This window comes from Bidens hawaiensis, unplaced genomic scaffold (genome assembly GCF_021521415.1).
Source record: "Bidens hawaiensis isolate Kalapana, Puna unplaced genomic scaffold, B.hawaiensis_p1.1 tig00010467_1, whole genome shotgun sequence".
In the NCBI taxonomy this organism is placed as follows: domain Eukaryota; kingdom Viridiplantae; phylum Streptophyta; class Magnoliopsida; order Asterales; family Asteraceae; genus Bidens; species Bidens hawaiensis.
Window position 1 is genome coordinate 665,820 of NW_027491799.1, and position 17,347 is coordinate 683,166.

Below are 17,347 nucleotides of genomic sequence, written 5' to 3' on the forward strand. Positions count from 1 at the left end.
ATGCAACACCAGAGGCTGATGCAGCAAGCTCTCCTTCAACAACAATCGATGTATCATCCTGGCCTATTAGCTCCTCCACAGGTTTATACGCCTCATTTCTTTTGATTATGTAATGTATGTACGTTATATGTTTGTCATAATGCTGTAATTTGTGATTGAATGATTGATCGTTGGATTTTGACCGATATGCGTGTAATTGTTTGGTAGCTGTGGTAATTGGTAGGGAATTTGGAATTGTTTGTTTGGTTATTTGTGAGATGTAACGTTGCGTTGGTCTATCGCAATCGATTTTTGACGAAATGAGGTGTTTTTTTTTTTTTTTTTAATTTAGTTTTGTGCTGGTTAACCAATTATTTTTGAAATGTAATATATATTTTGAATTTTGTAACTAGTTTAAAACTAACATAAGTAAATTTGTAATAATCTTTAAATAACGCATATTACGTTCCAATACGAGTTTATAAAGTGAACTGGTAGCTTTTTGCTTGGCTTAGCTGGTGTTTGTTTAGTTCTAACTGAATAATGTTTCTTTTTCTCTTTTTATTCTTTGCATATTGTATTATGCCTTTGGAACTAATGGTTTTTTAGTCATGAAATGTTTTTTCTTGCCTTGATTTTTGATGCATTGGATAAGGGTATTAGCTGTTGTGCAGTGGCATTTTGAGGCACTTTCATGATGACAATGCTACGTTTCTTTATAGAAATAACGAGTGTGTAGTGGTTTTTATGTGGTCCTGTTTCACAAGTTAGTAGCTTATCTTTTAGGAAATTAGGTGAATACCTTGTTCACAAGTAACTATATGCCTTCATAGTGGGTGTCAAGAGTGTTTATTTTTTTGTTGCTTTATTGCCTGTGGGCTCCCTCCCACTATAGGGGTTCTGGAAATCATTGCTACTGACGACTTTGTTTTTGTTTGGTAACTGGAGATGCGGAACTGGGAAGTTAGTTCTGGTTTTGAATATGAGCTTTCTTTTTGCACATACGGCGTATGATTAGTTAATATGCAAGTTCTGTTTGTTCACCACATGTGATTCCACAATGAGATTTCTTCCTTTCCAATTCTTTGTGATCATTCCGATTTTGGAAGGGAAAGCTTTTAGTTTAATATTGAGCATTTGGTTAGTTTCTTCTGTTCCAAGAATTACCCTTGGGATTTTTCTAATCACATTGCTATTGCCAATTTTTCGAAGAAGCCCATATTTTGATTTCAAAAAAGATTTCTAGACAACAAAAGCATTTTTGTTTCTGTTGTGTTTTAGTGGATGCTTCATTTATTAGTTAGCCACAATGGGTGCAGATTAAATTAAAATGCTGCTTCAGATGTATAAGAAGTGTAAAACGTTTGTAAGGAATAAAGGCAGTTAGAACTTAGAACCTATTATGAATTCAGCAATGCAGCAAGTCCTTTAATCTTGGATTTTCTTATACTTTTATTTATTAAGCTTACATAGGGGAACTATGCGGACATTTATTTATCTTTTAGTGATTTAGTTTGCTTCTTTGCCTTTTTACTCGTTCTTAGGGCTGATTTATTCTAGTTAGTGGGGTAGGTTTTATCCTTTTCTTTTCACTTAGTTTGCTATTCTTTTTGGGGGTTTTCCTTTTTTCACATTTTTATTTTGCAGATTGAGCCAATCCCAAGTGGAAATCTGCCTCCTGGATTTGATCCAAATACATGCCGCAGTGTGTGAGTGGTTTACAGGCGATTTTTTCAGTTTTTTTTCTTTTTCGTTTGCATGTGCAAGCATGACAAACACCTTGATCTGCCCTGTTAACCAACTATGTGGTTTTTTGTTTTGCTATATTGATAAAATTTGCTTTTCTTATCCTTCAATACACATAGAGTACTTAGGTGTATAGTTGTAATATGCAGAGCGTCAAATGTAGAATGACTATATTGTTATATGTACCAAAAACTGGTAGTATTGTATAGCTAATTTTTTTCTTCTTTATATGAATTTCTAGTTCTTAAATTTTTGAGGCATTGCAGATATGTCGGGAACGTTCATATACAAGTGACAGAACCACTTCTTCAAGAGGTTTTTGCAAGTACTGGCCCTGTTGAAGGCTGCAAACTCATAAGAAAAGAGAAGGTAGACGTGTCTTTTTTTGGTATATGTTGAATTATCACACATTTTTATCAATTTTTTGTTTGCTTTTTGTGCAGTCATCTTATGGATTCATCCACTACTTTGACCGTAGATCAGCTGCGCTTGCTATATTATCTTTAAACGGGAGGCATTTGTAAGTGTTTTTAATAGATCCATGCGCTCCTCGCTACCTTATATAATGGCCTATTATCGATGTTATTTTCAGGTTTGGACAGCCTATTAAAGTTAACTGGGCATATGCCAGTGGACAGAGGGAGGACACATCAGGTCGGTTTTATGTGGTGCTTATCTTTTGTCTGGTTAATATGTGTAGCTATCATCATGTGTTACTATTTTATAATACATTAATGATTCGATCTCATGGCATTCATGCTTTTGGTTGCAGGTCACTACAACATATTTGTTGGTGATCTTAGCCCTGAGGTTACGGATGCCATGTTGTATGCATGCTTCTCTGTTTATAGTAGTTGTTCGTGAGTACATTACCCTCTCTCTCTCTCTCTCTGTACACACACACACACAGACACACACTTCATTTCATGTCTATTGGTCTGTTGTAGGGATGCGAGGGTTATGTGGGATCAGAAAACTGGCCGTTCACGAGGTTTTGGGTTTGTTTCCTTCCGGAACCAACAGGTTTATAGTTTGATCATGAGCATAAATTGTTACTCATATTTTTTTGTGCAGAGTATTATCTTTTAGTTACAATCTAACCTTGTTAATTTCTTTTCAGGATGCACAAAGTGCTATCAATGACTTAACTGGTAAGTGTTACATTAACAGTTTTTTATTCGTTCATTTGTAAATACATGCAAGTATTCTTTCATCATTTGTTCTTATTTAATTTTATCAGGGAAATGGCTTGGCAGTAGGCAAATAAGGTGCAATTGGGCTACCAAAGGTGCCGGTACCAGTGATGAAAAACAGGCCTCAGATTCTAAAAGTGTTGTGGAGCTAACAAACGGGTCTTCAGGTATGCAATAGAAATAACAATTCTAAATTATTTTGTTACAACTGTCATGCTTTTGTTTTAATATTTTTTTTTATTTTGCAGAGGAAAATAAAGAGCCTGTTAATAATGATGCTCCTGAAAATAACCCACAGTATACCACTGTTTATGTCGGCAACCTTGCTCCAGAAGTAAGAACCAATATTCCTTCAACCATGTAGCTATCGCTGTAAGTATTTCAAACTAAGGGTATGATTGTAATTGTGTTTCAGGTTACTCAGCTTGAGCTCCATCGCCACTTTCACACCCTTGGTGCTGGGGTAATCGAGGAAGTCCGGGTTCAACCCGATAAAGGGTTCGGTTTTGTGAGATACAATAATCATCCAGAGGCAGCTTTAGCCATTCAAATGGGAAACACACAATCCATCCTTTACGGTAAACAAATTAAGGTGCGTACGTTTATTTATTCTCTAAAATACTTATCTTGTTTTCCTTTTTACCTTTTCCTTTAATTTGTTTTGTATGCAATTTAGTGTTCTTGGGGCAGTAAGCCGACCCCGCCAGGAACAACCTCAAACCCACTTCCGCCACCTGTACCTGCACTGATGCTGTCGGCTGCTGACTTGTTGGCATACGAGAGACAGCTGGCAATAAGCAAGATGGTTGGGGTCCATGGGCTGATGCACCCACAAGGGCAGCACCCGCTTAAACCAGTGGGTGGTATGAGTATGGGTGCGGCTGGAGCAAGCCAGGCTATTTATGATGGTGGTTTCCAGAATGTTGCTGCTGCCCAACAACTCATGTATTATCAGTGAGTGATTACGTGGCGTTTTGCTTGCGTTGTTTGTGTTTTTCTATTTATTTATTTTGTTTTCTGAGTTTCTAGGAGGCTTTATGTTGTTCAGCTTTGTTTTATCTTTTTTTATTTTTGTTTTTTACTTTACCTCGTTCTGTTTCTATATGCTTGCCACGGGTATGGATACATGTAATGTCTGTTTAATGTTAGTTATGGCAATAGCCGGCTTTTGTATCTGTAACAAGTGCGGTTTGATCCGATATCCAATGACCATGAAATGCCCATCACAATTTTTATAGGGTCTAGCTAGAAACACGATTTCTTTAAATAAGATATCTGAAATTGTTGACAAAAATTGTCGGTGACTCCTGGTTACGTAGACTGTAATAGCACCTGAAAACCCGACGGACTCTCCAACAAAACATATATTATTTTGAAATATTAATTCAGAACTGAACCATTGTTATTCAAATGGATTAGGATCTTAAACCCTTAAATAACCCTACAATTGCTGTAAAAAACTATAGGAACACAATACTAAGTGGTGGTTAGTTCATTGATGGCTGAAATCGCAAAGATCATCAAATTCGACCAGTTGTGAAGCAAAACTGTCTTAAGAGGAGCGTTGAATAAAGCACTAGTTATGTACGCCTCACTGATCTCCTTCAAAAGTCAAAGCTTCTTCAACCATTGCACAAGGCAGTTCGTTGTCGGTTATCTCGTTGCTCGTTTGACAAACTTTTGTGGGAATTGTGAGACCCTTTCCAACGATTTTGTCACCATTAAGCATGAGAAACAGAGAAAGGTGATGACATGAAGAAAAAATGGGAATAGAGGAATTTATCTTTTAGTAATCACGTTAGAATTTTGATCAACGTACCCTCTTAAAACATGTGTTATGCATCGTGAGCAGTGAGGGAGGTGTGCCACATCAACTTACACTCGCATGGTGACATGAACACCATGCCTCCCTTGTGTGAGTGATCGTTAGTGTGTTTACGTCACGTGCATGCCTTTTAACCGTTTTATTCTCTTTTGATTGTAATTTTTTTCTCTTAAATAAATCACTCATTAGATGTAACGCATACTAAGTAAGCGACTTTCCATGTAACGCCTACACGACAATTCTCATACCTCACCACTTACTAAATATAACACATGCCCTTAACCTTTCCCTTTACATTTATTTTACTCAAGTATATCACAGAATAAAAAAAACATATCTCAGACATCTAAAATTTTAAAGCCAAGCCCTTTTAACTATTAAAAACAACTCACATGTTGGGACGCTCTTGTAGTCCGATCCCCTAAAAAATCCCAAATTGCGTTTATGTGAGTGGTCTTATTCTGGATGCTGTGAGTTTGCTTACGTTAGTAGCTATCATTTCCCCGCAGAGCATTTCGGCCCTTTTATTATCTTTAGTTGTCAAAATTTTCTTTTAAAAAATCGCGAGTGACTTTCAAGCTAATTTAACACCTGCTTAACATACTAGTTCCTCCATCTCACCAAATATTACACTTGCCTTACAGGTTACGCACAATGAGTGTTGAGAGCCTTTCTTGTTAAATATTATTTTACATAAATTATAAATTTATATATAATGGAAAATACACCTCAAATATATAAGTTTTTCAAGTCGCCAACAAGCTGCCGGTGGATTGGTAAAGTAGAAACATGTTGTTTCATGTAACCCATGTTCGATTCCTGCTCAAATCATTTAGTAGTTTTAGCGGCACCAGGTGATTATGGGAGACTAGTCGAGTATGCACGTCCACTAATTGGATCCTATGCAGTTAATGCAGTAAAAAATCGGATAGCGGTCAAGGGCCGCTAATTGAAATATAGGTTACCGTGGTGGGATAGCGGTAAATTTTAATATCATGCAATATAAAGACATTTATATTAATAGTAATATCAAAAGAAAAAAAACACAAAAGTATAAATAACTAAAATATGATTCAATCATAAGAAATGAAATCTTCCTCCATGTCCACATAAACCATGGAATCGTTGGTAGACGAAATAGCCAGAACGTGATTTTTCTATGGTTTGGATAAAAAAACCGGTTATAGACAAATAATAATTTGATGTTTGGGCAATTATGGTTTTTTCTTAATTTAGCAAAATATACCAATCTTGAAAATCAGTGCTTTGACCGCTATCAAGGAATAAAAATCGGTCAAATAGCAGCCAATACCACTCAGTACTGTTATTGGCACCGCTATTTTGCAAAGGTCCGCTAACCGCTATCCAACTGCTATCTCGCCGCTATTGACTGCACTTAGATCTTTGAATTGAACGAGTTTTAACTCATCGCACCAACGTTTCTTTGGGCGATTGTTCACGAGCATTGGCCTTACCTGGATCAGAATGTGTGTATCCCAATGTGATAAATTTAACCGCCCGCTCAAGGATTCCGTTTTTGTTTCTTTTTTTTTTTACTTAATGCTTAAGAGTTGAGCCCTAACAAAATACCAAATCAACAACCTGTCTGTCCGTTCCGGAGCCCCGTATACGGCGACCGTGATGCAAAAAATATCCAGTGTAATTTATAATTAATCAATCAATCAATCAATCAATCCATCACAGTTTCTCAGATTCAATCGTGACGTAAACAATGGTGGTTTCGTTCAAGGTCTCTAAGACCGGTACTCGCCCCAAACCTAAACCTAAACCTGATCCCGTTGCAGACGAAGAAGAAGATGTTGGAGCTCATCCTCCAATTCACAATAATCAGTTTGCAAAAGCAAAAGCTAAACCTTCGGTATGTATGCGTCTCCTTCTAATTGTTTAATTGCTTTGTAAATCGGTTGTGCAATTTGATTCAATCTGATGAGAATTTAGCTCAAATTGAATCTATTGGCTTACAAAGTTGATGATTATGACCTTATGTGTGGAGTTGCAGAGAAATTTGAATTGAGCACAGTAGAATTAATTACGGATTTATAAGTACTATATATGAATTTTGTTTAATATGCCAGGATACTTAAATTAGGGTTTAGGAAAGGTGAAAACCACTTTTAAACATTTTTTTTGTTTTTTTATATAGTTTTATTATGTAATATGTTAATAAACTCGTTCAGTTTCGTCTTGTCTAATTCTTTTGCAAATTGGTTAAATCGCGTGTTCGTTAGTGCAATTTGATTCAGTTTGATGCTTATTTAGCTCAAATTGAATATATTAGCTTACAAAGTTGATGATTATGGCATTATGGGAAGTTATTTAGGGAAATTGTGTGGAGTTGTGGATGATTTGTATTGAGGACAGTAGAATTAGGGATTTATAATTACCTTATATGAATTTTGTTTAATAAGTGAAATGAAAGCTAGTTATTAGCTTGTTTATTGGTGTAACAATCTGCTAGGGCACTTAGGAAAGATAACGAAAACCTGAAAACCACTTTTAAACATTCTTATTTATGTTAATAATCTTGTTTAGTTTTGTCTCGTTTAATTGTTTTGCAATCAGTTGAATCGCGTGCTCGTTTGTGCAAAATCTGATGAGAAATTGCTCGAATTAAATCTATTTTACAACAAAATTGATGATTATGGGGAATTGTGTAGAGTTGCAGATGATTTGTATTTAACACAGTAGAATTAGGGATTTGTAGAAGCTTTGTGTAAATATTGTTTGAAAAGTGAAATGAAGTCAGTTGGCTTGTTTACCTTTGTAACAATCTGCTAGGACACTCAAATTAGGGCCCAACGGAAACCACTTTTAATCTGGAGAATCGTGAAAACCGCTTTTAGACTCTAGTTTTTATTTTTATTTATGTTTTCTTTCTTTTAGTGTGTTATTAACCTTTGCCAATACCAAAAAGAAATAAAAAAAATCAGTAGATCGTGAAAAACTGAAAATACACATATGTATCTTGCGAAGTTACATATATGTATCTCATACAAGATACTTATATGTACATTATGAGCCCTGCGTATATGTACTTTTGCGAGCTACATATATTCTTTTTTATGTATTTTTTGTTTTGGTAAAGATTAAACACATCGAAAAAATGTAAAACAAAAAATATAAAAAAAGTAGGTGTTTAAAAGTGGTTTTCACGTGTTTTCAAGTATTTTAATGGTTTTTATTTGAACCTTTCACTTGGAAAGATGGGATCTTTGATTCTTTGCTCATGGTTAACTTAAGCTATTACAGACTTTTAACTTTTGTACAATTTGTTTGATTTGACTGTTTTAATATATGCTAAAACTGTAGGTTGATGTTACTGAAAATGGCAGAGATGATTCTGAAATTTCAGGTATTTTGCTAAAGAACATTAATTTCCGCACATCTGTTTGCCTTCATTGGCTGCTTGGATACTTGGTTTGCTAATTTTATATTATTGTTTTTGCCAGATGCTGACATATCTTTCTTCATAAACCTCTTTCCTGATGGATATTCAATTGGAAACCCCTCTGAGGTTTGTTACCGAATGATGTCAGATTTTTTTTTTATTATTTATTTTTATTATTTTTTTATAAAGTAGTAAGCTTTGAAATCAACTAACTACTTTGTACACGCTTTTAGAATCGGATTGTTGTACAAGATGATCCAAAGTTCTTGCACCCATATGATCGGACATCAGAAAGCCTATTCTTGGTAATTCTTAATCTTCATACTTATATTTTACTTATGGAATGGTTAGATATCTCAAATGGGTCAGATGAGTAAATAAGTGTAGCTCAAAAGGGAATGAGTTAAACGAGTTGAAAGAGGGTCCAAAGTCTATTTTTGACGCAACCATCTAAATTATTATTATTTAAATAATAGGTTATTATTGTAACTTGTAATTATAACCAACGCGTTAATTATTATTTATAAAAACTGGCAAATAAGTGTTTGCGGGTCAACCTGACCTCATGTGGCTTCTTTTCTAAAAAATTACCTTTCAATCAGAACACATTTTCACCCATACCCAACCCATCCATCCTTGCACCTCTACTTATATCTAAATGTATGACAATCTCTTCAGTTGAAGTACCTTAGTAATTGGGGGGCTGTTAACGGCCAGTCCCTCGTACCATTCAAATTACGCCTTTTCTTACCAAGTGAGTAAGTTGTAACACCAAGAATGAGAAACCTTCCAAGAAGCGTTGGTTATAACCTGCCATAACCAAGAAACTTCTTACTTTAGTTACTGTGTTAGGTCTTGGCCAATTAGTAAACGTCCTAGCTTTAGGCGTTTCTACATTGATTCCCTTTGCAGACGCCACGCTGCCGAGAATGCCAAACTTTCTATATTGTGAATTTTGATGGGAGGGAATAACGTTCTTGGTTACTTGGTGTATGCGAAAGGAATCAGGGTGGATCCGGCGAAACTTGAGGCTGTTACTTATTGGCCAGTTGCTAATTCGGTAACTAAAGAAAGAAGTTGCTTGAGTTTGGCTGATAATTACGGCGCTTTGTGTTAAATGTTTGCTAAATTAGAAATGAGTGATTATTAAATAAATTTTGACACACCTGTTTTTCTCTTGGTACTTGAAGGCTATTGAGCGTGGCCTGTTACCTGCTGATTTCTTGGATGATATACCATGCAAATATAACAATGGAGCAGTTGCTTGTGAGGTAAGTAATCACATTATATAGAAATTTAGGACTAACATTAAGACATATTTTCTGATGTGGCAATATTGTAGGTGAGAGATTATAGAAACTCTGCTTCAGAACCAGGAGTTAATAATGGTTCTTCTGCAGATTCATCGCGCCCAATTACCACCAAAATACGCCTTAAAATGTCATTAGAGAACGTGGTTAAAGACATCCCTTTGATTTCTGACAGTTCTTGGACTTATGGTGATTTAATGGTGAGCTTTATTTAATATGATAATAAATTAATAATCAAATGAAAATATTTAAACGTACTCCAATCTAACATTTAATTTATTTGGGCCTGTAGGAAGCAGAAGCTCGCATATTAATAGCCCTAAATCCAAAGATGGATATAAACCCAACTCCCAACTTAGACCGACTCTGCAGACCTCCAACTTGCACGAATGTAAGTTTTATAAACTTAATAATAATTCTGCTGATGTTGATAAATTATTTATTTTTCTTTTTTTTGTTTAAATTCACTTATCATTTTGTTACAGCTAAATTTGAATATACGAGAACTTAGATGGAAGAGGTTGAGGCAAATGGCAGGACCAGACAATTCGGTCAACGGGAAGAAGATTTGCATTGACCGGGTCCCGGAAAACCAAAATTCAGCGCTGATGGTGCAGCCATCTGATTTTGTGAATTCGACTGCCCAGAATGTTGTTCCAGCATCTCCTTCACTATCTTATCAATCAAAATATCAAATAGGGTCTGGAAACCCTAGAGTTATGCAGGATCATGGTTCCGGGCCCGTTCAAGACATGATGAATTCATATCCTGAAAGTATGAATTCAAATTTGGGTAAGAGGGAAAACCAAGATAGTCAACTGTCTTCCATGACTGGTTTGACTAAAAGAGCTAGGTCAAACTCAATGGGTCTTGATGGAAGTCCACAACAAATGGATGGATTAAATTCACTCATGCAGCAACAGCAGCCGCAACACTCGCAGCAACACCAGCAATCAATTGGTAGAGGGATTCAGTTACCTTATAATGCTGGAATGCAAAAGTATCCATTTGAAGGAAGCTTCAATCAAGAACAGTTAACAATGGGTCAACCTGGATTGAGATACAATCTAAAACAAGAGCCCGTTGACCCAGAGCTAAACCGAAACATGCAGATGGTGGATTCAGATGTTGACCCGCGCCTACAACAACAGAGGCTGAATCAGCAGTTTCAAAGATCCAGTTTTCCACCAACTCCATGGAACACTCTGGATAATTCTAGGAAAGAGGAACAATTTCAAAGAAGAAAGTCAGCACAAAGTCCACGTGTATCTTCCGGCACGCTACCTCAATCTCCTCTATCATCAAAATCAGGAGAATTTTCCAGTGGATCTCATGGCGCGCAGTATGCACCCCAAAGGGACAAGTCAGCAGTCACTTCAGTTCCAACTGTTGGTGGGGCCGGATCGTTGACTTCTTATGCTCAAATGGCAGCCAGAAGATCAACCTCTCTTCCGAAAACCCCTGCTGCTATGAGTGGCGTTGGATCGCCTGCTAGTGTAAGTAACATCAGTGGGCCTGGGCCCTTTAATGCCTCCAGTCCGCTAGTTGGAAAAGAGGCTGATAAAAGCATACGTGACAAATTCTCAAAGATTGAAATGCTGACAGCCAGGTATTAAATATAAAGTAAATTAACTTTAATTACTTTTATTGATGTTGAGCTTATATGATTAATTTAAAATTTATTGCAGGTATCAGTTAAACATGAAAAAGAATAAGGTTGATGAATACATTGAGAATACATCATTTAGCACTCAACAATTGAATCATCATCTCTTTAATGATCTCAATAATGAAAACCCTAAAGATGAAGACATGCCCCTGTCTAAATCACTTGTGGGAGGGAGCGTGAATGTTTGCAAGACCCGAGTTTTGATCTTCGAGCAGAAAGAACGTGTGCTCCAAGGTTTGTTTGTTGAAGTACTATAAAAAGTAAAAAATATTTACTTTTTTATAAGAATGTTGACATTTCTGATCATATATGCTGACTTTTCTTTCAGGAAACGGGTTCTCAGTTTCAAAATCACGAACTAGATTGATATTATCAGAGAAACGAGACGATGGCACAGTTGCAATGCATTATGGAGAATTAGATGATTGTGATTACTTAGCTTCCGAAGAATGCCTTCCTACACTTCCCAATACCGTTAAGTTTTACTTTTTTTTATTTCTTTATAATTTTTTATCTGCTTGAATTTAACAAATACAGTATTTCTGACTTTTGTTTGACTTAATGTTACAGCATATTGCAGACTTGCTTGCAGCTCAATTCCAGACACTGGTATGATCTTAAAAACTGAATTAACTAATTTCAAAATATTATATCTTTACTTTTTAATGCATATGAAAGATAATAACCATATTACCTGTTTTGTGCAGATGTTGCGTGAAGGTTATGAACTTGCGGACGATCATCTCCAACCAAAACCAACCAACACCGTTCGATCTTCCGGCGATCAACCAAATAATAACCCGTCTGGAGTATTATCCCCAAAAATTGAAATGTCAGATACGGTTTCAGGCCATGAAATTGCAAAACCATCTGATAGTGGAAATAATAATAATAATAACGCATCAGTAAATTCGTCAGCTTCAAGAATGCATCCACCTGCAAATTCACAACTGATGCAAATCTCGCAAGGTGGAAGCGGGTTATTGCCGCCTACGCGGCCCATGCAACCGGAGTCACAACCATCATTTCAACAGAATCAACATAATTTGATTCAACAACAGCTGCAAAGATCACCGGCAATGATGCTTGCTTCCAATCCGTTATCTCATTTAAATGCAATGGGACAGAATTCAAACATGCAACAGTTAGGTCATATGTTGAATAAAACCACCCCGCTTCAACTTCAAATGTTGCAGCAGCAGCAGCAACAGCAGCAACAACCTCAAATGCAGAGGAAGATGATGATGGGGCTCGGGAATGTTGGAATGGGGGGTAATACCGGGAATAATATGGTTGGGCTTCAAGGCATGGGGAATAATATTGTTGGGCTTCAAGGCATGGGGGCCAATCGTGGAATTTCACCACCGATGACAGGGGTGCTATCGGGAATGGGGAATAATATGGGTCAGACTTCGATTAATATGAATCAGGCGTCTAATTTTAGTAATGTAATTAGTCAGCAACTTAGGAATGGGGTGATCACACCGGTTCAAGCTCAAATGATGAATGCAAAGCTTAGAATGGTACAACAGAACAGAGCTATGATGGGTGGGGCCGGAGGGCAATCTGGTAATATCACCGGGTTGCCAGGTGCGAACCGCCAGATGCATCCAGGGTCAAGTAACTATTCCATGTTGGGTCCTGGTATGAACCGGGCAAACAATGTGAACCCAATGCAACGAACCGCTATGGCCCCACCAAAATTAATGTCCGGCATGAATGCCTACATGAATCAGCCACAGCAATTGCCAAATCAGCAGCAGCAACAACAGATGCATGTGCAACAGCAGCAGCAGCCGCAAATGACACATCAGCAACAGCAACAGCAGCAATTGCCACATCAGCATCAGCATCAGCAACTGCAGCAACAACAGCAGCAGCAAGAATCATCATCTCCCTTACAGGCGGTTCTCTCGCCACCTCAGCAACAGGTTGGTTCTCCGTCAATGGGACTGCAACAGGCTAGCCCTCAACAAATGAGCCAGCGGACCCCAATGAGCCCACAGTTAAGTTCTGGTGCGATTCACCCACCAATGAGTGCAGGTAATCAAGAGGCTAATGGTCCTGCAAGCCCACAGTTGAGCTCACAGACCATGGGTTCGGTCAGTAGTATGACTAATTCACCAATGGATGTGCAGGGTGTTAATAAGAGCAGCTAGCCATAATCATACATTCTCACTGTTTATTTATCTTTTTTTCAAGTTTGTGTAATGGAGAATAGTATTTTGGAAGGTAAATGTATAGATATATTTATATGCTTGAAAGTGGGACAATTTAAGGACTAATGTTTACATATCAGTGTTATATTATATCCAACATTTAACATAAATCATGTGTTCAATTCCGAAAGGTTGAATAAAATAATATTTAGCAAGCATTGGATATGTAACAATTTATTTAGCTAGCATATTATTATGAAATGATTCTTGATAAGATTTATCTGAAACTACAGTCTACAATGGCGAATATTGCTCTGCGTTCCGACATGATTTATGGTAATATCATTGAGAATGGGACAGCCAGAAAGAGCCATTGTGCGCTCAAGTTCATCCTTCAACATTTCAATCACTCTTTTAACTCCATACCCGCCCTTTGCAGCCAACCCGAACAAAATCGGTCGCCCAATCTGCAACATTAGACTATATTATCTAGTATAGTTATAAGAAAATACTGGAATTCTGAGGTGAAATTACCATAACAGCTCGTGCACCAAGTGCTAAAGCTTTGAATGCATCTGTTCCTCGCCGAACTCCTCCGTCAAAGAGAACCTGCATTCTACCTTGAACTACAAGTACCACCTGCAAGCCCAATAAATTTCTTAATAAATGGTGATTAAGTGAATTTAAATTTGTTAACTACGGATAATTACTTCTTCAAGAGCATCAATGGTGGCTGGGACATAATTTAGTTGGCGCATTGGGCACGACGATCCCTTCAACTCCCGCTTCCACGGCTTTTATCAAAATTGGCAATTTGGTAATGGACTTCCAAGCAATGTCCTACAAAACCAATCAGTTGTAACTACTTCTAGCAAACCATAAAAAGCTATTATATAAAGACCTGATAGAGATCCAAAGGTAGCGGTACTTGAACTAGCTAAACAAAAACAAACAGGGTAGAAAAAGGCCCCACTTAAAAAAAACGGGGAGCTACCTCATAACCTATTACCGTAAGTAATGGATGGAAACATGCTGGATCATGTGACAAACTACCGGACCCGGATTCCATCATTTGGAGCCCTAACTTCGATATGGACGGTTTTTCTTGGATTATTTTATTTTCTATGTAATAACATGTAAATCTTTAATTTAAGTAATTCACACATTTATTTAGAAAATCAAATTCAGTTTTGGTTAGATCAGCCGTATTTAGACCTACCCTACTAAAGAGGGTTTGACGTTGAACCATTGACCTTCTATTACACACCTTAACCACCTTACCATCCCACCAAAGTGAATCCGGCGTTAATGTAATGCTCTAGTTATTGAATATTATTTTCTTCCGCTCTGCGTCAAGACTCAAGACCACATAGATATAATCCTTTACGTTAAAAGATTGCATAAGAACAATGAGATGTCAAAAGTAATTTCTTATACCTTCCAAGAAAAAGAAGGATCAAGGCTACTAGATGCAAAAGCCTCAAGATTTGAACCCTTACTCCGCAAATCACATATAATGTATTGACCATTAAAATAAATGCATAATAACGAACCCTAAAAAACCAACAAATTTTAATTTTGTTGGTTTTTTAGGATTCGTTATTAAAAATAAATAAATAAATAACGATTTCACTTGCATCATGACCTTCAGTTGACATAAGACCTTCAAAATTCTTCAGCTGGGGTGCAATCATTCTACATAAAATTATTAATTATTTATCTAGAAAAAGAATAAAAGTTAACAAAAATGAAAGGGCCATAAAAATAGGCAACAAACTAATTTTTGTATATCAAAGTGCCTAAAATGGAGGTACTTCTCATTTTTCTCGAAAATGACATGTTAACTCTTAAACTTATCAAAATTTTAATAAAAGTGATTTTCAATTTTTTTTAAGAGAAGAAAAGAAAAGTTATACCATATTTACAAAATAAAAAAGCATATTGGTTTTATTCCACATTAACCTAAAAAGTAACAATATTTTATACAATGTTTTTACTTGTTTTTTATATCAGCCTCTCTACGATCAGTTGTAGGAGTATCAACAGTAAGAAGTATAGCTTTGAATCCACTTACTTCAGCTCTAATCTACCATCAAGACAGATATGTCACGTCTCTTCGATCGACACCTAAAAACAAAGGCTGAAAAATTAATGTTTTACATCTATCTATACATAATATACATGTAAGACTACTTGTTACAATTTTGTGAGCTCTTACATACAATAATAATAATGGAAAATTTCCAAAATAGTCTATTTTAGAGATAATTACCAAAATAGCCTTTTTTTTCTCAAAACTTTTTATAATTTGGACTGTCAAGACGGATTGGGAAAAGATAAAAATAAAGAGGGAGCAGGCCAAATTTCGAAAGAAAGTCAGGCAGGAGACGAGATTTGGGGAAATAATTAAGGTAAAGTTCAAATTTTTTTGTAATCTTGGAGTAAAAGTTCAAATTTTTTCAAATTTTTTTTTTCAAAAACTGTCTTTGAGAGACTGTTTTTTTATGTTTCCTACTTTTCCCGTCCATATTATCAAATTCTTGTAAAAATATTTTTTTTACAATTATACCCCTAAACCACCACCACCTTGAACCACCACCATCACCGACGCCGTCAGTTACCGGAGCTCCGACCACCTTCTTCCGGTCTTCCTTTCTCATTTGTACCTTAATTTGCTGCTTACCTCTCATTAGTTGTGACCTATCTTGCAGAAAGATGTGGGGGTGTCTCAGTTTCTTGCACGCCCTTCAAGCTCAATCAAAATTGCCCACAAGAAAGCGTCCACCAAGATCATGTCTGTCATGGCTGAACAAAAGCCATCTGCCACTGGCTCAGTTGGGGTTCTTTCTTTTTCTATTTTCATTTTTCATATATATGCTTTTGATGCTTTAAATTCTTGATTTTTTTATTGTTGAAATATCATTAGTATGACAAATTCTAGCTGCTAATTGATGCCTATATACTATCAATTTGATAAAGTTTGAAACTTGGTCCGAGGTGGTGGCCGGAAGACGGTGCAAAGGGTCACAACAAATAAGAGTTAAGCAGCAACAAATAAGAGTTAAGCAGCAAATCAAGGTGCAAATGAGAAAGGAAGACCGGAAGATGGTGCCCGGAGCTCCGGCAACCGACGGCGTCGGTGATGGTGGTGGTTCATGGTGGTGGTGGTTCCGGGGTATAATTGTAAAAAATATATTTTTCCAAAGAATTTGAAAATATGAACGGGAAAGGTAGGAAACATAAAAAACAGTGACGGTTTTTGAAAAAAGAAGTTTTGGAAAAATCTTAACTTTTACTCCCAGATTACAAAAAATTTGGACTTTACCTTCATTATTTCCCTAAATCTCGTCTCCTACATAACTTTCTTTCGAAATATGGTCTGCTCCCTCTTTATCTTTTCCCGTCTTAATAGTCTAAATTAGAAAAAATTTTAAGGAAAAAATGACTATGTCTCTCTCGCTATTTTGAGAATTTTCTCACACAAAATGAGTCAACGCAGTAGCTAACATGGACCCCAGTGTGATTGATTGTTGCAGATGAACACTATTTTTGCTTTAAAAACAAGACCCTCTAAATTGGTTCATCGAAAAAGAAAGTTTTATTAAAAAGGGGGTGGGTCCCACTTGCAAAAAACAGCGCCTCTAAAACGGTGTTATTAGATTAGAATTTTAAACGAAGAAAATTACTGTTTGTGTCTTTATGGTTTTAGGGTGGAGACAAAATGAGTTTTCGAAAAAATTTTTAAATTGGTTGAGTCTCCGTGGTTTCAAAAACGAACAATTTGAGTCCCTTCCGTTCTCTGAAAGTTAAGTAACGGCATGGACTTAAATTGTTTGTTTCTAAAACCACAGGGACTCAAATAGTTCGTTTCTGAAACCATAGGGATTTAAATTGTTCGTTTCTGAAACCACGGGGACTCAGCCAGTTCAAAAAAATTTTCGGAGACTCATTATGTCTCCGCACTAAAATCATAGGGACACAAACATTAATTTTCTTTTTTAACTTTTAAGTATGTTACACAAATAGTACTCCTCAAAGGATAAAACAACATGAGTTA

The 17,347-nt window shown here is 36.5% G+C and overlaps 2 protein-coding genes and 1 pseudogene across 2 annotated transcripts; 2 read left to right on the top strand and 1 right to left on the bottom strand.

Moving 5' to 3' along the window:
• Positions 1 to 3,886, top strand: LOC143535340 (oligouridylate-binding protein 1C-like). The gene is made up of 12 exons (XM_077029622.1): positions 1 to 81; positions 1,627 to 1,688; positions 1,992 to 2,094; positions 2,169 to 2,245; positions 2,318 to 2,379; positions 2,498 to 2,585; positions 2,673 to 2,748; positions 2,846 to 2,876; positions 2,966 to 3,085; positions 3,167 to 3,252; positions 3,334 to 3,510; positions 3,595 to 3,886. The coding sequence occupies exons 1-12, from the start codon at positions 1 to 3 to the stop codon at positions 3,874 to 3,876; spliced, it is 1,245 nt and encodes a 414-aa protein (XP_076885737.1). The 3' UTR covers positions 3,877 to 3,886.
• A 2,589-nt stretch (positions 3,887 to 6,475) lies between these two features.
• On the top strand, positions 6,476 to 13,418 carry LOC143535387 (protein PHYTOCHROME-DEPENDENT LATE-FLOWERING-like). Its single transcript, XM_077029655.1, has 12 exons — positions 6,476 to 6,622; positions 8,074 to 8,116; positions 8,214 to 8,278; positions 8,386 to 8,457; positions 9,343 to 9,423; positions 9,495 to 9,662; positions 9,755 to 9,853; positions 9,948 to 11,071; positions 11,151 to 11,365; positions 11,460 to 11,605; positions 11,702 to 11,740; positions 11,839 to 13,418. The coding sequence occupies exons 1-12, from the start codon at positions 6,476 to 6,478 to the stop codon at positions 13,288 to 13,290; spliced, it is 3,651 nt and encodes a 1,216-aa protein (XP_076885770.1). The 3' UTR covers positions 13,291 to 13,418.
• Positions 13,419 to 13,577: 159 nt separating this feature from the next.
• LOC143535388 (peroxisomal (S)-2-hydroxyacid oxidase GLO3-like) lies at positions 13,578 to 15,980 on the bottom strand (annotated as a pseudogene).
• Between the last annotated feature and the right edge of the window lie 1,367 nt (positions 15,981 to 17,347).

Excerpts from the sequence above, each read along its gene's own strand:
- LOC143535340 (XM_077029622.1), top strand. The coding sequence starts at position 1 with ATGCAACACCAGAGGCTGATGCAGCAAGCTCTCCTTCAACAACAATCG. Across the intron at positions 2,380-2,497 it reads ACAGAGGGAGGACACATCAG|GTCACTACAACATATTTGTT; the intron begins GTCGGTTTTATG and ends TTTTGGTTGCAG. Across the intron at positions 2,586-2,672 it reads TCTGTTTATAGTAGTTGTTC|GGATGCGAGGGTTATGTGGG; the intron begins GTGAGTACATTA and ends GGTCTGTTGTAG.
- LOC143535387 (XM_077029655.1), top strand. The coding sequence starts at position 6,476 with ATGGTGGTTTCGTTCAAGGTCTCTAAGACCGGTACTCGCCCCAAACCT. Across the intron at positions 8,117-8,213 it reads AGATGATTCTGAAATTTCAG|ATGCTGACATATCTTTCTTC; the intron begins GTATTTTGCTAA and ends TGTTTTTGCCAG. Across the intron at positions 9,663-9,754 it reads GGACTTATGGTGATTTAATG|GAAGCAGAAGCTCGCATATT; the intron begins GTGAGCTTTATT and ends TTGGGCCTGTAG.